Source organism: Andrena cerasifolii, chromosome 9, assembly GCF_050908995.1.
Source record: "Andrena cerasifolii isolate SP2316 chromosome 9, iyAndCera1_principal, whole genome shotgun sequence".
Classification (NCBI taxonomy): Eukaryota; Metazoa; Arthropoda; class Insecta; order Hymenoptera; family Andrenidae; genus Andrena; species Andrena cerasifolii.
The window spans coordinates 9,499,316-9,522,637 of NC_135126.1; the positions used below are offsets into that span (position 1 = coordinate 9,499,316).

The 23,322-nt window shown below is 42.8% G+C and overlaps 3 protein-coding genes across 9 annotated transcripts in view; all 3 read left to right on the plus strand.

The window, feature by feature from the left end:
• The first annotated feature begins 342 nt into the window (after positions 1 to 342).
• On the plus strand, positions 343 to 7,489 carry LOC143373206 (apoptotic protease-activating factor 1). Of its 3 annotated transcripts, none has more exons than XM_076820196.1 (11): positions 343 to 539; positions 636 to 810; positions 1,036 to 1,173; positions 1,259 to 1,573; positions 1,689 to 1,924; positions 2,002 to 2,131; positions 2,226 to 3,308; positions 3,381 to 3,433; positions 3,512 to 4,400; positions 4,483 to 4,887; positions 4,964 to 7,489. In XM_076820196.1, the coding sequence occupies exons 1-11, from the start codon at positions 343 to 345 to the stop codon at positions 5,477 to 5,479; spliced, it is 4,137 nt and encodes a 1,378-aa protein (XP_076676311.1). In that variant the 3' UTR covers positions 5,480 to 7,489. The 3 variants fall into 3 exon arrangements, with proteins under 3 accessions (XP_076676311.1, XP_076676312.1, XP_076676313.1); XM_076820197.1 differs by having other exon boundaries at positions 3,515 to 4,400; XM_076820198.1 differs by lacking the exons at positions 343 to 539; positions 636 to 810 and adding an exon at positions 839 to 954.
• A 395-nt stretch (positions 7,490 to 7,884) lies between these two features.
• LOC143373209 (uncharacterized) lies at positions 7,885 to 11,650 on the plus strand. 2 transcript variants are annotated; one of them, XM_076820204.1, is made up of 4 exons: positions 7,885 to 8,066; positions 9,266 to 9,306; positions 9,971 to 10,167; positions 10,493 to 11,650. In XM_076820204.1, exons 1-4 carry the CDS (start codon positions 8,021 to 8,023, stop codon positions 10,551 to 10,553), a joined length of 345 nt encoding a protein of 114 aa, XP_076676319.1. In that variant the 5' UTR covers positions 7,885 to 8,020; the 3' UTR covers positions 10,554 to 11,650. The 2 variants fall into 2 exon arrangements, with proteins under 2 accessions (XP_076676319.1, XP_076676318.1); XM_076820203.1 differs by lacking the exon at positions 7,885 to 8,066 and adding an exon at positions 8,352 to 8,629.
• Positions 11,651 to 12,033: 383 nt separating this feature from the next.
• Positions 12,034 to 23,322, plus strand: part of Sap47 (Synapse-associated protein 47kD) — a 65,566-nt gene continuing 54,277 nt past the window's right edge. For 3 of the 4 annotated variants that reach the window (XM_076820201.1, XM_076820199.1, XM_076820202.1), the window contains exons 1-3: positions 12,034 to 12,355; positions 15,534 to 15,740; positions 16,015 to 16,103. In XM_076820201.1, the coding sequence (XP_076676316.1) occupies positions 12,222 to 12,355; positions 15,534 to 15,740; positions 16,015 to 16,103 (430 nt within the window). In that variant the 5' untranslated portion in view covers positions 12,034 to 12,221. The remainder of the gene's footprint in view (positions 12,356 to 15,533; positions 15,741 to 16,014; positions 16,104 to 23,322) is intronic. The other variant, XM_076820200.1, reaches the window with a different exon arrangement.

A 23,322-nucleotide genomic window follows, 5' to 3' on the forward strand; every position in this document is an offset into this window, starting at 1 on the left:
TGGTCTTAGCATAGCCCCTTAGTAATGTTTCCAGGCTATATTCTCGCGGACGTTTATTAAATACTGCATTTAAGTTCTGACTATTCTTATATTGTTTAATGACGTTCATTGAATAATCGACCAATGAAACACAAGCATAGTTAAAAAGTCTGTACATTTGTGTCAGGGTTTATTACTCATTGGGTCCTTGAAACAGTATACTTGGTTAAAAAAAGCAGTGCTCTTCGCATTTGTTTCGTACCCGAGTATAGTCTTATTATAATAAAGATTTCTATTCTTCCATTGTAGATACTATTATTGAAAAATTGATACAACTAATATGACAAAACATATGTAAATACAATGAGAAAGATGGATATCTTACATCAGAATATCCTGTTAGCTATGAGAGCGAATATAGTCGCCGATCTGGATATATACAATGGTGTGATACAACTATTAAAGTCGGAGTATATATTAACGGATCAGGATATAGCCAATATTGAGAAGGGTGCTTCCAAACAAGAGAAAGCTGAAATCTTATTGAATACACTCCCAGGGTATAAATTCATTCTTTCCTTCGAGAACAATTATTCCTTTTAAGTACAGGTATCAGTATTACGTACGTGAAACATTGTCTTTTTGAATTTTCTTAGACGAGGGCCATATGCGTTCGATAATTTTCGCCAAGCTTTAAGGCACCATTACGACTGGCTTAGCGATGATATGGATAAATTGGAAGAAAGTGGGAAATGTTTTGAGGATATAAAATTTGCCAGCACACCGTCGCTCCCTCCAATTTCTCCATTGACTGTTATTAGGGAACAAAAGGTATGGAACGTACAGATAAAATCAAAGGTATAAATTACCGCAATTCCGTGAAAGATTATTTAGTATTAGATCTGATAAGAATTCATACAGATTGTATTACTATAATATACATATTTTATATGCATTCTGATGGAAATGAATCGTGTAAGTTCAAAAGAGAATGTTCTATGACAGTTATATCCTATTACTCTGGAATAAAATTAGACTAATGTTGAACAATTGCAGATAACACAGTTAAAGCGTTATTTGGAACAATTGCAACCAAATGGATATGTCGTACTTCATGGAATGAAAGGTTTTGGTAAATCCTGTTTAACGGCCAGTACATTAAAGGACACGAAATTCGTACGAAATTTATTTCGTGTAAGTTTTTATAACTAATCTATGTTGCCGCATGACAAATTATACTTGCACGAAAAATATGGGGTGTTGGTTCCATCTGTTTCAGAACAAAGTATATTGGATAAAATTTGGTTACAAGCGCCCGATTGAGGAAGAAATATTAATTCAATTGAATAGACTGTATCACCTTGTTAAAAATTTGGAACTGAAACCAGAACCATTGAAATTGGAACCATTAAAAGACTCATTGATTCATTCTTTGAGACATCATTTCAGTAGGGAAGAACATTGCAATGCTTTATTAATTTTGGACGATGTTTGCGATAGTAAAATAGTTGAAGCATTTGATTTCGAATGTAAAGCATTAGTAATCACTGCTGATCTCGATTTTGTATTGGAAAAGGGACCTTCTGTAATCGAGGTATATTATTTCTTCTTCGTTTACATCCTTCTCTCTACGTCACAATTATCGAATATATATTCTGATGATTTTCTTTTTCATTGTATATATGCGACAGGAAAATTTACTTTTACAGATGAACGATGGTTTCACCGAAGCAGAAACGTTGGGTTTGTTTGCTAAAGTGTTGGAGACTGAAGTAGATAAGCTTCCATTAGAAGCGAAACGAATTCATGACGAATGTAAAGGGATGCCTTTACTAATAGCTATGTTTTCCGCGCGGTTTGAAGAGTTTAAACACGACATGAGACTACGTCCAGATAGATGGAGATACTATCTAAATTCTCTGAGACAAAAAGATGAAAACAATGAGTAATGTCATGAATAATTATATACATATATATTTCAATTGACTTTATAAATGATATATAATCTCATACGTTTTTCAGTATGATTAAAAAAGTTCTAACGAAACAAGAAGCAATTTTTAATATGTGCATAGAACAATTGCCTATCGAGATGAAAGAACATTATGAACAATTAGTTATTTTTAGAGAAGACGTCAATATAACACCACAGGTAAAGAACCACGATATTTGAAACTGCACTATGTTAATTTAAATTGGGTTCCGTTCCAAGTACATATTATGATTTATCTAATGTAATTTTATAGACTTTGGAAATTCTTTGGGGCGGCTCTCCGTTTCAAGTTGAAGAAATGATGTTAGATTTGTGCCATAAGTCACTTGCCGCCAAACAATGGAATGACGAATTGCACAGCTACATTTATGGCGTTCACGATTTATTGCTTTGCCACCTTCGAAAGAAATTCTCACAGAACGAATTGGTAGAAATGCATAAATCATTAATTGAAAAATATCGGAAACATTGTGGAGGTGACTTTTCAAAGCTGCCAGCAGACAATTACAGCTATTCATATATCGGGCATCACCTGGAGCAAGCCCAACTATACGATGAATTTCCAAATATATACTTGAATTTCGATTTCATTCAAGCCACAATAACGCACAGTGGTTTAAGCAATTTGTTGATTGATCTAAGTAACTATAAAAAACATATCACGCAGAACTATAATCCTGTGTACGAGACCTACTTTAACGATTTGGAAACGTTCTTAGAAGAGCAGGCAGGTACCATAGCCGAGCACAGACGTAAAAATTGCCTGGATATAGTACAAATAGCTATGAATCATCCTTACGAGGGTTTTATCAAAGACACTGCAATTAAGCTAGCAAACGAAAGATCTCAGAAACTATACATGTCGCATGATATGAAAGTCAGACAAATGGATCGATTATGGAGCGAGGAAATGTCGACTGACATTCGCACATCATGCTTCGCACGTGACCCGGATCTAATTCTAATTGGCAACGGAGTGGGCGAAATATTTCTGTGGGATAGTTTTAACAGGACACAGCAAGTTTTCTGCGGGCACGATAAAAATTGTATTATAAAGAAGATTGTCGTATCTACAGCTGGCGATTATTTTCTGTCGCTAGACGATTGTGGTATAGTGAAACTTTTTAGGCTTTCCGAAGATGAGAATTATGAACAGAACCGTATTGCGTTAAGTCCAAGACAAAAGCAATCCTGCTGGAGTGGAATCTTTACTAGCAAGTTTCCTCACGATGACAGTTCAGTAAAGTTCTTTGTTCCTGGCGAAACCATATTGGATATGACATTTGCACACGACAACAGTTGTATTGCAGCTTGTACGAACAGGGGCACAATAAGGGTATGAATGTGGATAAATTTTTATCAAAGTATTTTAACTGAGAAAATCAGGTACAGTAGCTTTCTATTTTAGGTGTGGAATTTTTATGGACTGATTTTATCAGATCACAGTCACAATCCGCAAAGGTTAGTGTCTCTAAATTTCATTCCACTTTCTATCAACCGCCAATAGTTCTCGAATTGACAGTTTGGAAATTCTTACAGTAGCAGTTATCTGAAGAATGTAGCATTTTCAATGGGAAGCAACCTGCTCCACATAATGGACGAAGTACATGGTGTTTTAATATCGTACTGCAGGTACGGTACAGAGTGTACAGAGTATAAATATCTGTCACAGTACAATCCAGACTTGCAAACAAGGAAGATTATATTCTTCCGCAATGTACCGGAACAAAATGATTCCCTCATTATTGTTACCGAAGACAAAGCTGTGTATATAAAATGGGTCAGGTCAAACAACGACCTTATGCATAGTTACAATAAACAAATAAGAGCGAACGTTGAAAACAGGCACACGGTTTATGTGTGCGCCGCGTTGACTTGTGACGGCCAGTATCTGGTTTTAGCCGATTCTAAAGGCTTCATAAATATATGGAATGCAGATCAGGTCGGGCATCAGCCAATAGCCACATACAAAAGTCGTGTTTCTTCTTTGGATACGTACTGGGTGAAGGAGGAAAGATACCACATTATTTGCGGCAGTGAAAACCAGTTGCTTCATAAATGGAAGCTACCAGTAGAAGGGATCTCGAAATCAATAAGAAAGCCTCTGTTTGATGCAGTAGTACAGCAATTTGGTAAAGCGGATACTATCGTCACAGAAACTGTTTCAAATACTATTGTCGCATTAGTTGGCGATAAGATAATAGCAGAATCTAAACCGATTAAGGGGAAAATAAATAATTTAATTCTGTCTTCCGATGGAAAGAAAATAATCTACGGTACAGACGAAGGTCTGGTTACTTTATTCGACGTAGACAAGAAGGAGACCACACCTATATTAAAAGTTTCGCAAAATATAGAATTAATAAAAATTCTAAACGTGCAAAAGTGTAGTATAATCGTTTGTAGGGAGGCAGACGATAGCTTAAGGGTAAGTCTCAGAGTGCTTTTATTTTCTGAGCAATCACAATGCCGTAATATTGCTCTAATATATATATTTCCTTTACTTGCAGGTGTGGCAGAATGTAGAGCTATCGTACTTAGTTGAGAACGCAGGATACGTTATTTCAATTCATGAAGTGAATGAGAAATCTGTACTGACTGTGACCAGAAATGGCGTGATTACACTGTGGAATATCCATGGCACAAATTGGTTACGAACTGACAGAGTAACCGTCAGTAATACAAACACATTTACTATTTTCAGTTGCTTGAGTTGTTGGAAAGCTATTCTAACAGTGCTAAATGAAAACGGGGATGTAGTCTTGTATAAGCTACAAAAGAATACGATAGTATTGCCGGCGTGTATAAAAATAACGGAATATTTTAGAAAGAAGTATTCTCAGAGGATGACGTGTTGTGAAATTTCACAGGACGAACAGTATTTAGCTGTCGGTTTTGAGAACGGTGATATTTCTGTAAGTTGCCATCGTTTTGTCATTATTATGAGGTTGGTCGTATTATTAAGCATATCATGCTGTTATTAACTTTCAGGTCATCGATACATCACTATGTGATGAAATACATAAGCTCTGTTTTCATGCTACTTCTGTCACTCAATTATATTGGGCACCTTCTGCAATCGATGCTCCAATTCTGCTCTCTGTAAATTCCGACGAGCTCGTTTGGTGGAATATTGCTCTAGCTAAGCGCGCAGAGAAACAAAAGACAAGATGGCGAAAGGGAATTAAGCGTAGCGTCAGTTCCCCTGCCGTTAGCAAAAGTGCAACTAATACTTTGCATTTATCTACTAGTCAAAGTGTAGACTCTAATGTGCACGGTACACAGGGCCAGTTCGACGATAAAACTACCGAGACAGATACACTTAATCCAAGTAAGTATTGGAAATCCAAAGAGGGCAAAGATCCTGAGAAGCCAGCATTATTAGCTGTCGTTGAATTGCCCTCGAATTTCCTTGCAAAAGTATGCATATCTACCGACTTCACAAAGTTCGTTACAGTTGACATATACGGATCTATTAGCACTTTCGCATTATACGGATATAATTAATGATAACTACTTTAACGTAGTATTTCTATTTATTCGATTTCGAATCTTGATACTATGAAGGTGCAATAACCGTAGACACTATCAAGAACAAGTAATTTCTTCCGCGAGATTTCTTATTTCTAATTAAGCAGAAATTACTTTTAACTTGAGTTTTATGGATGGTAGATATGACTATTGTCCGTTTGTATGCCAAAATGAAAGGGCGCTTATGGATAGGGAATTTGAATGGTTCCCAATAGCTGGTGGTTATTATGCAAAATGCATTAAAGTATAAGTGAATCTTTGTACAACTTCCATTGACTGATGCTCAAGACTACATACGGAGCACGTAAACTTGCTCACAATAATCCTAATACCACTGCCACTTGCATTTATCAGAAAAAGAAAGGATCTCTTATTTTTACAACCTATATAAATCACCATAGTTTCATTTTTTTATCATTCTTTTTATATTATACCTTGAAAATTGCAAGACTTTGTGGAAGTATTGTACGATGTGTAACTACACATTCGCTATTTTTCGTTAGTTTATGTTAAATAATTCAAGTTTGATTATAGTCTAACCGTATAGGATCTATACACAAACATGACTATATATTTAATTCATAAGTATCGCAATATAGAGTACATTTTAGTATTATATCTACTTAATTATTGTAAATACCAGTAGTTGCAGTATACTCTGAAAATTGCCACAAAAACATTAGTTATATTATGATTTTTGTGATTAGAAATTGTATTCTAAACGCTATAAGTCGATAAAGTATTTGAACTGCATAAAGAACAAGCTTTATAATTATCAAGTTTTGCTACTATTCTATTGTACATTATCTGATAAAAAAAAATCAAACATAAGTACAGTTACTGATATGGAAGACTTTCAATTCTCGCGTATTTTTGATAATATTTAAAACATCTAAATAAAGTCTCCCTCATTTGATGAAACAAGTATTATTTAAGTTAAATGTAAGGATTAAATCATTTTATTTACTTCTTAAACAGATGTAACAAATTTTAATGTCGGATGAAGTCGAAATTTGCAAACAATTTTAAAACAATTACTAGTTGTTAATGTTTAAAAAATTGTGAGAAAATTCCATATCTTTAAATTTCGTCCGTTTTTTAAACTATAAAATCGATAATATTTTCTACTGCTATTTTTTACTACGTGCCTTAATTAATATTATATCTATACATATACAGGTATTCAAAGGGGAGTAATATAATTTCTTCATAAATTGTGTTGGATCTTTAATATATTTGTATATTCTAATTGTACGTTTCAATATCGATATACGATGAAGCTCCCCTTAGGTATACATTTGTGTGAAGATTCGCGTGACATTTATGTTACATATTTATTTTATATGCTATATATAAAAAAAAAACAAAAAAAATTTATAAGGAATTTTGCCATATATAAATTACAGTCGTACCAGTTAATATCACTCGCCCGCTTTGCGGCAATTCGTTTCTGCATATTCCCATGACATTCTATTAAGCCATTTTAATGAATCAGTCGCTCGATTTGATTTAAATTTGCCTGAACCTATCTGATCTCATATTACTACACTATTACCGAATGCTGCAGTAAATACTTGATGAAATACAAAACGAACAATGATGTATAAGAAACGATATGTCTGCGCCGCAATTAATTATATCATGAAATATTGTATATTTATCGAAGCGTACTTCATGTAATCAAACGTGGTCGTATACGTTGAAGTGTTTATCAATATTGTGATATAGTAATACATACAATCGATGTATTCATTTTTAACTGTGGTGCAATGTATGAGAGGTGCAAACAGATATTCCAGCGCTTGCGAGTAGTAGGGCAACCATAATATTTGGTCGGCAAAGAACAATGTTTGCATTCTCTCGTCAAGCTCAATTTTTATAGCATTTATTCTATTATTTGCGAACTTCCGTATTTTACTCGATGTTATGAAAAAAAAAAACGAAAAATTGTACGCATTTTAACGTAAATAAAGCTATACAAATACAGCTTTTACACCTTGTTCCCACGAGATCAACGGACCGCAGCCGGAAACGCGTTTACGGACTCCATTGCCGCATCGTGATGTATAACGACTGCACGTGGTTAATATATTAATAGAGCAGACTGACCATGCGATACACGACTTGGCACTGTACAAACTATCCAATTCTGTACTCTAGGCCAATGTCGGTTAGTGCTTTACGGCCTCTGTATTGATAGTACATTATCGATAAAAGTTGAGGAAGTAATATCGCTAATACAAGTGAAAGTCCACTCCATTCACTTTCGAAACCACATGGCCATTATCATGAATGCAATGTAATTAGAATATTTCTAATCGCAGATAATGTCGATGACAAGTGTAATCGGCATTACTCTTAACTTGCGAACTCGATCGTCCTTATCTACAGGCATCCACTCCTATCACGATTTATTTGATAGTATACCGATCAAATATCACCGTATCAGATATGTAATACTGCGATAAAGGTGATAGCGTTAAGTGACCTTGAATTAAGACTAAATACGTCCTTTATATGAACTGTAGACTCTGCTCCCGTAGTCGAGTGTGGTTATTAAAACGTAAGTACTTATATACGAACGCTTTTTTTCCGCGTGCTGCATATCTCGCGATAATTGTCGTGTGCACTTTTAAGCTCGAATAACAGCACGTTTAGTTACTATATATATATTATTATTATTCGTCAATAACGATCGATAGAAGAGCATGTATATTTAACGAGTCCCTAAATATTCCAACGTGGTGTGCGTACGCGGGTACGCACACAGCCAATGTGGAACGTACGTGCATAGGCGTAGCGCTTTAGGTCCCGGAAATCTGTGCGGGGAAAGGAACGGGGGGCCGACCACCCGTGCGGAGCGGACGGCACAGCTACCCAATCGTTGCACTTCGCGATATTCAGTCTCAGTGTGCGGATCGTGGTGCCGCTTGTCATTTCCACGTTCACCCGTTCCCCGTAGCAGATCTTCAACGATTGAGTTCTCCTCCATATTTCTACTTTCTGTTCGGCATTATCGGCGTGTGAACGCGTGAAAAGCAATGTCGGTTATATATAAGAACTCGATGAAAACGATTGGCAAGTACGTGCCCGAGAAGCTCCTGCCACTGTGGAATCACCCAGCTGGTTAGTAAGTTCGTCAATGATTGTACGGTTTTTTCAAGACTCGCGACACGTGCCACGGATCGTTTTGCAGCCATCGTGCTGTACATATTCGGTGACTGGGCGAGGGAGAAAGGAAGCAACCCATCGCCGCTGCGTATCTTACCAATGTCAGGCGTCTTTTATTTTTTACTGTGCGGCACACGGTTAAACGCGGGATGGACTTGACCGCCGCGATGCGTACACATAAATCAATGTCATCTCGAGACTCGTTCGCCCTATATTCCAGGACGTGTAGCGTATGTACGTTGGACCGCGTCTCTCAGTGAATCTTAGTAATATCAGCGGGTTCAAGGACTCGTACGATAATAGATTTGATAAACCTACGACTGAATAGTGCGAGGGTTTGATTGTGGTTTATGTATCGTTTTAGGGACTTGATATTTAAGCTCGAACGACATCGAACGACGGCTATGTATTGTTACGAAATGCTCCGTGCTGTAGCACACGATACTTAAGATTTGAGCGAATTTGAAAGTTCGTCGAGGGTAGGGATCGCTGTGGCATGAATAATTCATTTTGGCTACCGTTTAGTGATATAATACTGACATCATAGAAGGAAGAGCGTAACGACGGTATCACCCTATTTTCCGCTTTCAGGTCCGCAGACAATTTTCTTCTGGGCACCAGCTTTCAAATGGGTCAGTAATAACATTGAGGTTGTTACGTTTCGCTGTGTGCTATATGTGTTTTATATACGTCTCGCAATAACCGGCCCCGCTCTAAATATTGATTATAAGAGAAACGAATCGATAATTACGCGTTAAAACTTTCTATTGTTGCGTGCATGCAATCCGTGGCTAATATAAGCGGGTCAATTTTGTTCCAAGGTAGTTAACTCACGCGGACGTCGCTGGCCAATAAACATGTTACAGAAATATTTCTTTAACTACGAAGAGATTGCATCCGTGTGGACCCGATCCAAATGCGACGCTGACACGTGTCGTCTTATATCTTACGAGCGAAGCCAATATCGCCGTTATTTTATATCGTGCTTGATAATTCTGTAAATATTTCACGTCTCCGACTATTAACGAGTACAAGTAGATGCGGTATTAATGTGCGGTGATAGGATCGTTTGCAGAATATTCAATTTAACGAATACAGAATCTAGCATCTCGAAAATCGGTCGCTCGCGCGCATGTCTTCATCAAATCACGGTCGATCTAGCTGGAAATAGGTCAACCCCAAAGTAAACAATTACGATGCGACCCACATTTTCGACACTCCCATTATTCGTTTCTCGCATATGAAATAGACACCAGGTTGTATTTTTCCCCGTTAAATGACATTTGACTATTGCAGGGGCTTGTGATAGCTGGCCTCAGTGATCTGCACAGGCCAGCGAATCAACTCTCCGTTGGCCAATCATCTGCCTTGGGCATGACCGGTTTGATCTGGACCAGGTATTCCTTAGCGATCACTCCGAAAAATTGGAGCCTTTTTAGTGTAAACCTTTTCGTCGCGATAACATCGATATACCAAGTTGGTAGAGCAGTGAAGTAAGTTCTTTTTCTTTAACGAATATATAAAGAGAACATCTGAAGTTTGACTTTGAATTATTCAAGCTTACATAACCGATAGTACGAGGCATTAGCATGAAAATGATAAGCGGTTACTCGCGTTACGTCGTAAAGCCTTAGTTGCGAAGTAACGTGGCCCTAAAAGTTGAACAATTTCTTTCTCAATTCGCCCGATCTGATTTGTTGCTGAGATACTTGGTTTCCAACGGCTTCGAAATATGTATAATCTCTCGTGCTTTTGTAACTGTAAAGTGTCCCCATTATTCCATGAAAAACTCGTGTTAACTTATACAATCTTTTTTAGGTATCAACGTGACCAGGCAGCTTCGCAAGCAGCCGCTGTCGCGGCGACGGAAAGTAAATAGCCTATATTAGAATAATACACATTCCTAGGGATAAAAATACTTAATGTATATAATTAGAATATTAGGATTATTTCATTGACATGCAATATATATATCAAATCATTGCGTAATTCTGAGCAGAGGCAAATTCAACAAAATTGCGCAACTTTATAATACTTTCGATGGTTTCGAAACATTTGAATAGCAAAATTGTAAATATTTCGATTCAAGCAAATACACGTTACGTTAAGCGAAAGTTCATCAAACACCAAATATAAGCAATCGTATTAGAACCAAGCAATCAGGAAAACACCAAAAAACCAAGCGAATCAGGAGAACACTAGAAGCAAGCAATCGGGAAAGCACCAAAAGCAAGCAATCGGGGAATATGAATCGTAAGCAATTGTAAATCAGGAATAAAAAAAAAAGAAAATATGGCGATTAATGTTAAGTAAAATTCAAACAACCGGCATTCAGGATGCTTTAGACACCAAAAATAGAATATCGATACTCAGGAAGTGCGAAACGCCGCAAAATAGGTCATCAGCACTCAGGAAACATGAAACACCAATAGTAGGACATCAAGGTTTAAGAAGCTTAAAGTATTAACAATCAGAACGTAGCCAGCATTAGGGTCAGACATTGTGATTAAGAAAACTCCCAACACCAAGGAACACAACACCAATGTTATGAAAATTCAGACCTCAAGAAGTAACAAAAATGTTCATGACAAACTGTGATATCGAACGTAAGGTGCTGTTCGTATCTTTATGCCACAAGCAATGTATAAATTCTAAATCCTAGAATAAGTACAAATACCGTTAGAGTATATAGCATGCTTCCAGAATCCAGTACAACATCCAATGGCATATATTGTAAACTGTAACACCAATGATAGTACACCAATCTGTAGGTATAATATCTTAGATTTTAGGTACATGTGTTCATGTACAAATCTACCTCGGAAGAATAACGTACACTGCTCGTTATAACGATTCGCACCACTGACGCTGAACAATTCGAAGGAGTAGGAAATGTACAAATTGTATACCGTGTTCGATAATATTATAACTGCCTTGTATAGATATAATAGAATAATATATTTTTCTAAAAAACAATGAATCAAGCAACTAGTACTCCCTCTTTCGTTCGCTGCAACTCTTAAGGAGTAACTGAAACCGCTAAGATAAGCTCAATGCCATTTGCGTTGGATCTAGAAAGCTCGATGTTTACTCGATTTAAATTGTGGCGGGCGAAGAAGCATGGTCGAATCGATAGAAAGCAGAATGTCCCTATAACATTTAGCGATTCGCGATCGTCGTAGATGGCACTCTGGACGTATATAAACTATAAATCTCTAGATTGCGTACGACGCTCCGCCTCGTGGGTATCGATTATGACAGTTTATTAATGCTTTTCAAGCGTTCCCGTCGGAGGTCAGCGGCGCTGTCGGCGGCCGAGTTACGATGCGCAGTGTGAAACGCGCCGCCGCACGCAGCATTCACGCAGTTCGTGGTTGCGCGACTATCCAAACGGACAAGCTCTGTCCTCCGCCGTCATTCCCGTCATTCCCGTCCCGTAAGGGTTCGAGTAACGTTTCTGCTGCTCCGAAGACTGGGAAGGTGCCGAGAAGTAGTCCCTATCACGCACATTTAAGCGTCGAGGAACAGTCGCCCATTAGCATCGAAGATGTTCACGGAATTCACGAATCAGATGTCTACGTGGATAGGCAAAAAGAACGAAGATGGTACCAGCGAGGTGCCGGTTAATAAAAAACTTACGTCGCCTACAGGCGAGGAAGTCGAGTCCCGAGGAACGGACAGGTGAATATCGCACACTTTTAACCTATACAAGCAGTAGTTTGAATATCAAGCGTCGTAACCCGTCTGACATAAAGATCTGCTTCACGATACTCCGACGCATTCTGCACGGACTTAATCTTGTTTATGGTGCACGGCAGCACACTTGTCCTCGTTCTTGTGTGCGCCAGTAGATAGTGTATTGCGTTTCAACGATCGTGTTTCTCGCCTGTCAAACGGGAACGGCTGGTTTTTAACCGCGCAGTACGCTCTACTCGCGGTCAATCGACAAACAAATGCACGATCATTTCGCGCATCTGTGCCATGCGTCGAAACTTTCGGAGCACCGTCCGGTGGAATTTTCAAATTAGATCGATAACATCCGTCCGTGTACTTACGTAAAGTATTACTCACGGCGACAATGTTACACGATGTTTCCATGAATCGGAATGAGGTTAAGACAGACACCGACGTCTTTACCCACTTAACCTTTTCGTACGGCAGTTTTTCGTGCTTGACAAATCGCCGACAGCATCTGGAGATAAAGACTTTATCTTGATCTGCCGGAGAGATTGCATTTAATACAAATATTCGAGAAAGGCGTCGAAACTGCTTGCGAAGATTCTGTATCGAAAGACACGTTCTTGAATGTACCGTTGGCAAGTATTTTTCTGTCCTATGAACGTTTGACTGTCAAGATGACGTAACAGGAAAACCGCGAATGATGGTTCTTCTTGTTCCTCCCTTGGAACCGTCGTGCATTGTGTAGAACATACGCGAGACACAGTCTCCGGCTCCATTTCTGTGTTACGGACCTGAACAGTAAACGTTACAAGCACTTGAATATTGCATCGTGCCTCCCTCGGTCTCATGGATTTTTGATGGCGCAGCATTTCACATTTTCCGCTCCTTAGATGCAAAGCGTGAGCTAGTTTATAGGCGTTATCGGCTGACTTTGTACACGAAATATGACATTTACGAGGCAACTCTTGGGAAACTACGTCGCGCACAATGGATTTCGAAAATATGATATCCTGGTAGCGCAGGAGAACGCCATTACGATATGCAGAATCACATATCGGGCTATGTATACATGTTCAAGCGTGCCTTGCCCCTTTGTTGAAACGTTGCGAAACAATCGACTCTCGTACTTAATCCACGGATATTTTTTCCACCGCAAAGTTCGAATGACTCGATGCAATTAACAAAGGTACGAGGCAGCTGCTTGTCTCAAGCGCGAAATATAGTTCTAATCGATTTAGTACTCTTCGCGTTTGTTTGCTGCTTCCATTATAAAACACCCAGTGGCGAAGTAATTAATTAGCAATCGGTATTCCCCCTTAACACCGTCACTCTTTTCGATTATAAAATAGACCAGCAGCTTTATGTGCATAGGATGGTATTATTATAATCACGAGCGGCTTTCTTGCGAGATTAATTCACAAAACGAAACGGATAGACGCTATTCGCCAGAGGGTTCGTTCCTTCCTTTCCTTCTCGCCATTTTCGATTCATACATTCGCCTCCTGCGACGGCTCCGGGCGCCTTTTGTATTTCACAACAGGCTCGCAGATTTTTCAGATAGAACTTCGACTCTGCGCCCATTAATTTGTTCCCCTTTATTCGGCCGCACCAAGGTATTTTTATTTATACGGGCCGCGGTGGGAAAAATGGAAACGGGTTGACACTCTGGCGAACCGACGTGCCCGCGCCCTGCCTACCCAGCGAGCTACGGCTTTTAATTCATGCCTGCCTCATCTGCGGCCGGTACAAAGTGCAAAAGGGAGTTAGAGTGGGAAAAAAAAACCAAAAAGTAAGTACCTTACCGTCCCGTATCCGGGCGAGAACAGCTGCCGACGAGTACGCTTAAAGGTCGTGCATGATTCAGTAATCTTTCGGTCAACTGTTACAGCTGATTGCATAAACATTTCGCAGGATGTATCGAACGTTAAGTCTTCTTTCGCGCGACGTTCGCCGGGGAGAAAAGAAAAGAGGGAAAGGAAGATTGTTTCCTGCGCGTCGGCGGGGCAGCAATGCTTTTTAAGGAGTCGAGCGTATAACCATCGATCGACTTGGTGATTGAACGATGATGTTGCTTTCGAACATTCCCGGCTCCACACGCGCACGAGAAGAATGCCGAAGACAGCTTGCACCGATATTACCACAACGAGGGGCGCCGGGGGGTGTCGGTCGTAATCTTTTATATAGGTCGCAATCGATATCTCGCTCGCCCTCCCGCGAAACCGTCGAATTTCGGTGTAATGGTAACGAGGGTGGCTGTTTTCTCCTTTAATCCCCGATCCTCGCACGCGCGGAACGTTCATACCAAAAATCTTTAAATATTCAGCAGCCTCATAAACATCCGTTGCGATGCCAATTAGAAGCGAGTTATCGAACGGCGATGTCGCGTGCACGATAATCGTACAGCGATAGAGAGTAATTCAGAATAATTGTTCCCGACGCGGATCTAATATAGATTATTCTCGAGGCGCCGTTATTACTCATTATCTGGCACCTGTACGTATAACGGAGTACATCAGAATTGTAGGTACAAATCCAGCTGATTAATAGATCGCACGAAAGGAAAGCAGTTTAAATTAAACTTCCCTCCAGTGGCACGCAATATTGCCCGGCTATCAATCTTGCATTCCCCTCCTACGATCGCTAATTAAATTAATCGCTCGCACATTGAATTCGCGAAATGTTAGTCACACTCTATTTTTATTTCCTTGAGTCGTAATCACAGATTTGAACCAGCAGTTCTAAGCGCACGCCTTGTATAATCTCCTAAACCCGTCCTATACGCTCGCTCGAGTAGAAAAAGGGGGGCGCGAGACACGACCTGAAACTTTTTTTATTTTTTAATTTTTTCCCCATGCAGAGGTAGGGCCCCGGTTTAATGGGCCACTTGCTTAGCCCCGATAAGCTGTTTACAACGCCACGGTGCCCTTAAGCTATGGTTCTGTGAGTGTGTTGCTGGCATTCGACGCGGTCGCATTGACCTGTTTCTGCTCGTAACGTATTCCGCGAGGAACAGGCGGGCAGCCGATCTCTGCGAAGCAGTTTCCCAGATCACTTTACTTGGTGATCGAAGGAACGGCGAAACGGTCGCGAATTGCCAGCCAGATTGACGTTATGAATGTACTTTTTATGTGATAAATGTCCATGTAAATTGAGCAAGCATTTTCTTGATTGTTCGTAGCCCCACCAAAGGGAGCAGCAAGTTTGAAATGTTGACTGGCGTGAAGTCGCAAATGACCGGATGGTTAAGCGGCGGAATACCAGGATTAAGCCGCGGCGGTGCTGCTCCTGCAAACGAAGGCGAACCTCAACAGGCAGGACCGACCGAGAACCCGGCGCCGCAAAATACTCAGGGCTCCGCTGAGCTCAAGGATGACGACGCGAGCAGGTAACGGCTTCGGATATATCGACGCGAATTTTCCTCGAGGGCGGCTAACCCTTTGTAATCCCTTCTCGAGGCAACTTCGATGTCGCCCTAATCCTACACGCCTTTCCTTTAGCTCAATCTTAACGCCGTTGTTTATACTATCAACTTCGCGAGGCAGAAACTCGGACGCAGTTACGTGTATTCGGCTTATATACCTTGTCCGAGCATTCGGAGTTTCAGTTAATTTACTGGCTGATAAAGTCGCCGACTAATTTATGTCTTTCTGCCTTTACAGCGCCACCGGCGGCGCCGATAGCGGACCAGCGAGTTTAGAAGGCACGCCCATGGACGGCAATAAAGACGGACATCAACCATTCGGCGCCGGTGAGTTTGTAGCATTTTTAAACTACTGCAATCACGAACGAGCAGCACTGGCCACGAACCGTCTCCCCCGTTCGTTTGCATCTCATAATGTTCAAGTTCAGACTGCAATATAGCGTTTGAAAAAAATCGTTTGAACGCAGGATTCCTTGAACTCGATGCAACTCATTGTCCCGATACAGTGAATGCACTCGCCGACCGAATGGCAACGAGCTTAATGCAGACCTTCGAGCGTTGCGACGTAAATTATTTTTAACGGGGGTGTTCACCCCCCCACCTGCATATTTACTTTTCCGCGCCGGTTAATCATTTTAGCTCGGCGAGCGCTGGAAAACTGTAAAGCAAAGTTTTAATTAGATCCAAGCCCGCGAAGATGAAAGAGTTCGAGGCTCTCTAGAAGATCGGGGCGCTTTGCTGCCACTGCTATTCGTTACGAGCGACGAAGCTATTCCTCCTTTGATACGAAAAACGAACGAAAAAAAATATCGTTTATCTTCTCGCGTCTCTCGATAAGAGCAAGCCGGCTATTAAAAGTCGCTGGAAGTGTAAATATTACCCCGTTGCTCGAAAGTCGCTTATTAAAAGTCGACTATTTAGAATCGACCTGCTGGTCTAATTCACTTTATCGCGAGACTTTCCCGGCCTGGGTGCGCTACAGCCCGTTCCCTATAAATCCCCACACAGTCGCCGCTTCGTTTCGTTATTCTGTCACTTAACGGGAGTGGAGTCCGCGCAAGTAAGCGGGTCAGGCAAAAAACGGGAACAGACTTCGACTTCCGTATCTTCAGGGGTGAGAACTGATTCATTTTTCACGCTGCTCGCTCTCGGTGCTGTGCAATCTTAACGAGAATCGGTCGCGCAGGGTGGTGGAGGAAAAGCCTTCCCTCGTATATCCGAGTGCACTGTGTACCGTATGCATATAGCTCTCGCTGCCCCATAGCTGATCCTCGCGCATACAATAGGGATTTGATTTTTTCGAACGGTCGTATTTCGACGGGCATATTCCGCGAAATGCACAGCAATTGGGTGGCCGTTGGAGGTGAAAGATTCAACGTCAGCTCGCCCTGTGCACTCTTGCCTCTCCCCTCCGGTTAGCACGTTCTGATTAACGACGTAACTCGGCGTCGATAATGTTTAAACCATCTGATACCGCAGCGGCGATATCGATGTGTCCAGCCGTTAAATTAACGTTCATAGCAGATCTTTCCCGCGAATGTTCGCTCTAGTCGAACTCTACGTCTCTCGTTCTTCTTTGCTTCTTCTTTTTTCTTCCTTCGTACCCGCTCACCCTCCTCACCCCCGCAGTTTATTCCGCGCGATGAAACCATATCCCCGACGCTCGTATATTCAGCGGAATTCATTTCCCCGCGCCGGGGACGTGGCGTCGCGATTTTTTCCCTCCGGATGCGCGGATAACGGTTCGCCGCGGAAAACTTCTTGCGGCCACCCGATCTCATCAATAACATTTTCCGGGGAGCACGCGAGATACGCCTGGCGTTCTTTATCCTTTCTTGTCAGGCAACCGTCGCCTGTATACATATTTCATCGCTGAAACACCTGTATACACAAAGCGCTCCCGCGCGAGTCGTGCGTTGAAGTGGAGAGAAATTGGCTACGCCGGTTGCCCCTCAGCCGCATCGGTGGGGAAAATTTTCGCAACGTCTTTCTTTCTTTCCCTCGGTGAAACGCGAGACACTCGAATATGAACTCCGAACGGACTCGATTCGGAATAAAATTTACCGCCGACGATTCGTACAGAATTTCACGGGAATATTCGAGCCCGAGAGACTTTACTTTTCAATCTGTCCGAATCACCTGTCGCTGGCGATGAATTTTTTTTCTAAAAAGTCTAGATTATTAGTTTGTTGCGTTCGTTCTCCAGAGACGTGCCAATTAAACTCCGCGTGCAGTATTGAAATTAAAATCAGCCGGGGAACAAATGCCACGTTCCGATTTTAATTGGAGTTCAAGGATTCGATAGCATTATTAAGCCGCGAAATGACGTTTCAGAAACGTTTGTTTCCTCTCCAGCCCCGGCTGTTGAAATTAAGATAGTCGATTTTATCGGCGAGCTATCCGAGTTAAGCGTCTGCGTTAAAAACCATTTCCCTAATTATTATTCCAACGCGTGCAAGAGGTTCGTGTGCCACTTTTGCACGACCCTCCATCCAGCCATTACCGCGAAAACATTTAAAACCCATTGCCCCGCGGCTAGTACGGTTTTACACGCGATTGTTATACCGAATCGGAACATTTCAATCTCACTGCCCGAGTATCGACTGACCCGTTCATTGATTCGAATCGCCATTTACTAATTAATTCTGCGTAGCAAGCAATTCCGTCCGGGGGGATGATTCGTTGTTTACAACCCCGCAGCTTGCTTGTTTTCGCTCTCGACAAGCTCGCAGGCGTCGCTGCTGCGTAGGAATTTTCTCGGGGACGGCTTTCGCATCGACCGTGGGTATCCATTTATCTCGCCGGCCCTTTCTCTATCTCCGTTGCCATTCTGCGCCCCGTATCTTCCAGCAACGGCACGGAACTTTGGGACTATGGGTGCGCCGCGCGAAATGCTCTTCCGCCCGGATCGTTTGCTCCCCTTTGAACAACGCGCTGCAGATAAAAGTTAACCGTGTTTCCGGCGACGTTATTATTCAAATGATTTCGAGTGTACGCGTTGCTTTCATCTGCCGTTCCATCAGAAAATAACGGGAAGGTGATCTCGAAAGCGAAACGAATTCGCCGTCTGAAGTCCGCCACTCTAGGCGTCGTTCATGCGTTGCGGGGCGCCTAAGCAAGTCGACTTCTTGCCAGCGCCATTCAATCCCAGCTGTCAGGGCGTAATTAATATTAAAGCCACGCTGTCGTGCATTTTTCGTCGGGGACACGCGAGAGGCGCACTCGTGGGAGTCGCCGGCACAGTCGCGGCACCCTCGAGCCCACAATCGACCAAGTGGACACGGACTAGGTCGCGGAGGGTTGGACGGGAGGGGTGTTTTCCTCGAAACTGAAAGCCCGTTTCCCCCCGTCCTTTTTCGTTGCTAGTTAGACGAGGCCGGGAGGAGTCTTTCGAACATTAACCGAACGTATTTAATCGCTGCAAGAGCGAGCTAGGGGATGGGACCACCGATGCCTCGTGTTCCTAAGCCACTGGCTGAATATCGCTCGCTACGTCAATCAGGGCACCTTCTTGTTTGCCTGGCCGCGGGAGACACGATAGAGTGGAAGCAACCTCCCTAACGTCATTAGCTTCTGGAGGAGGAAGAAACTTCTCGCTACGGTGAAATGAAACAACCGTTGCATAATGCCGCGCTCGCTTCCCAATGCCCGGCGAGAACTCGAGTCTCCTTCGGGTCGTTACCGCGGCCGGGCGGCTCCGTAGTCCCCGGGAAAGAAAAGAGAGCACTCCACCGGGCAGAATTGAGAAGTCACCCGCGACCACCGCGAATAAGTCGCACCCGATCGCATAAAAGGAATCCTTGGGGCTGCGGCCAATAATGGCCCCATTTCGCAGCTTCGGTTCAGCGCGAACCGCTACGACGTTGATTCTCCGCTTTTTAATGCTGGATTACGTAGTCATTAAATCCCCCCTAATATCCCAGGGCGCCCTGTTTGTTGCTCAAAGCGCACCGAGGATTAACGAGTTTGGAGAGCTAAAAATGAAGGGAACCACTGGAAAGGGACGAGGGTGGACGGTTACTTGGAAATGGGGACGGGCAAGCGGGGGAGGCGGCGGAGGACAGATTCGTCCTTGGCCCGAGGCGTGGAGCACCCAGATACGTGGTCGGACACCGTCGATCCTTGATAAAGCGACGGAGAACGGCCACCACGACCTGCTGGGGTACGCGGTGCCTCGCCAGAGGTCTTCGATGACCACGTACACACGTAAATCGCTATATCTGTCGGTTGCGTGGGTGGGAGGGGTCGCGTGGGTGGGACGGTCCGCTTACTGAAACGTTTGCCACGAATTTCCCCGAGCATAACCAGATCCAGTCAGCAAGTAACCGTCCTTCGCGTCGAGGGGTTGGACCCCCTCTTCGTCGATCAATACGAACGACCATCCCGAGCGACTCTTCTCCGGGAAATCAGCGGGCACGATGTGCACATGCAACCCGACGCCGCGACGCTGGGAAAAAATTCTCCCGCTTGCCTTTTCGCTTTCCCGATTTCTCTGTGCGCGCCATCACACCCTCTCTATTCTCTCCTCCCGTTTCTTTTTCTCGGCATTAGCTTACGTGGTCACCTTTCGCCACGGGAATTTCCGAGGGCCGGTTTTGCAGCGTGGCGCGCTGACCTAACGAACGGTCAAGGCTATCGGTGTTTTTCGCGGCCAAAGAGGACACGCACGGCCAGTGGAAACCAGAGAATTCCGCCAGTGAAATTCGAATCCCGAATGTCAGTCAGACGCCACGCGCTAGCTGGAGGCGGCGTGCTCTGTCTCTAAAGCGTACGCATTCGCCGCGCGTGGAATTATTCGCGGGGAACACCCGGGGAACAGCCGACCGTGCTTCCGCGAAATTTTTCCAACTAGTGTTCAAGGTGGGTCAAGGTTTACCTAGTGCGTTTCAACGGGGAATCTAGGTTGACTGATGCCACCCGAATATAATGAATGCCGTTCCGCGCCGCTCCAACGAAACTTTTTCCGCGGTTTCCCACCTGCTGTCTCTGTCTTTCTCTCACTCTCCTCCCTTTTTTTTAAAATCATTTTTCCACGCCGGGACACGCGCGCGAAACCATAATCCGATTACATTTTTTTTCGATCTACCCTTTCGGTTAATTATTATTATTTCGGCTTATTACTCGTTAAACAGAAAATATTATTATTATTATTATTATTATTATATATACGGGATAAAGTCCCATTAGTGTACAAGAGCAAAAACAGAGAAAAAGACAAAAAGAAAAAAGAAATAGCAATACACAGCGCATACAAAAAAGCATACAATACTTAAAGTAGGTAAATGGTTCACACACTATAAACTCACACACAACGAGGTTACATAAGTTTACATAAGTTTATCAAGAGCCTTGTTAAAGAAATAGGTTGATTCCGCGAAAAATCAAGAGAATCGCCAAAAGCGTTTGCAGCATTACAAATACGATTTATCGGGTCTGAGAAACCGTGATTCAACTTATAAACCGATGGATAAAAGGATTGTCTGAACCGCAAAGATTTTGTAGGGGCATAAAAATTAATTAACCGAAGGAGTCGAGGACATTTTGTCATTCCATTAATCAACTTGAACACGAACAGAAAGTCAATGCGCACCCTCCTACTTTCAAGTGATTTCAAGTTAAGCAACTTCAAGACGGGCGTGTACTCGTGATCGTTATACGACATCTTACGTCCAGATTTGTACGCAACGAAACGCAGAAATTTATGTTGCACCCTCTCTAACATTAATTTATATCTTACATAGCGTGGCGACCAAATAACCGATGCGTACTCCAGGCGAGGTCTAACAAGTGTGCAAAATAGTAATTTAAGAGTACGCGGATCCCTGAAGTCTGCCGAACAGCGTTTCAAAAAACCAAGTGCCTTAGTAGATTCACTAGCAATGCGCAGACAATGTTTTGAATAGTTTAGCAGCGGTGTGAAATAAACACCTAGATCGAAAAATTCAGAGACGTGAGTTAAGATCGCGTCGCAAAGTTTATAGTCAAAAGATACGGGGCAGATTCTTCGAGATGATCTCATTAAATAACATTTCGAGAGGTTTAGGGTCATGTGGTTATTCGCACACCATCTCTCAAAATTTACAAGGTCCATCTGTAAACCGTGACCAGTCCTCGTTAAAGGATATTCTTTTAAAGATCTTTAAATCATCCGCGTATAGTAAAAAATGGCTATGTTCGAAAATACTCGATAGATCATTTATAAAAAGGTTAAAAAGTAAAGGACCAAGATGCGAGCTCTGAGGAACGCCTGACAATACTGAGGTAGGTGATAAGCAGATACCAGCGACACGCACAACCTGACTTCGGCCCCGCAAGTAGCTTTCAAACCATGAAAGCATAGAATTGCAGAAACCCATGGCAGATAACTTTGATACCAGAATGCTACGAGACACCGTATCAAACTATAAACGCGCCGTGCGTTCGATTACTCGCAGGGTCGCCGGTTGCACGGTGAAATTTGGAATTCCAGCGTTTTAACGACGCCGCGCGCATATCCAAGAGTTTGAAAGGTTTCTCGGGGAATTTCATGAGTTTTTAATCAGGCCAAGCTCCTCTAGGACTCGCCCCCATCGATCCTCCTCTATAATGGAGGGGCTGCATTCTTGAGCGAGATCTTCGAAGAAACGTTAATCCCGAGACGGAGAAAATTCTGTCGGCCTCTGACAAACAGCCCTTAAATCGCGCGAATTTAATGGCCCTCTCGTCGCCTAATTGCACGCACTAATTATTCCGTCGGTGAGACCGAGCCTCGGTTTTAATCAACGCCACTCTTCGGTGTTGCGTGGCCGTTCCTCGCAGTTTCCCGTGGAATTCTTTTAATTCCCCGCGCGCCGATTTTCATTACACCAGACTCGACATTGACCGCCGTGGGTACCCACTACAATCTTAGGCATCGGAGCCGAGCTTGCAAAACGCGCACCGAAGTACTCGGCGATCATTTCTCTCCTCCTTCAGCTTTATTCTGTCGCGCCTAACGAGTCGCTCGGAGGTTTAACTATCCAGCGATACATTGCTTCGCGGTGCTGCTCCCTTTTACTGCGAATAAAATTTCTGAAAATGCACGTCCCTCGTCGCGAAGTGTCCTGGCCGGAAGAAATAAAAGGAGCAGACTGGGAAGCGGTATTCACCGAACATTTCTTCATCCCCGAGGATCGATCACGCCATTTCACTGGCGGCACCGCTGTAAGAATTTATTCCCATCTCCGAGGTGAAGACTTTTCCCCGTCGCGTCGTCGATGTACCTAACGAAGAATCGCAGGGGCTTAATTTACACCGTGGCGTCTGAATCCTCTTTGCGCTCTGTCTTAAGAGATTACCGCAGAGTTTAGTGGCCAGATCGAAGATGCAAACGAGCCAATCGACGTCCGCCGGCGAACGGGGCTGGCGCTTGACATCGGAATTAATTACGGGGCCCCGGAGCTAGGAAGTCTCGTTGCTCACTTTTCCGCGGCTATTTTGTCGGCTGGTCACGGCTATTCAGTCGCCCGCGTATATACGAAATCCAAGGGGGTGGAAACCGAGGGTAGACCGCAAAGGGGATTCCACA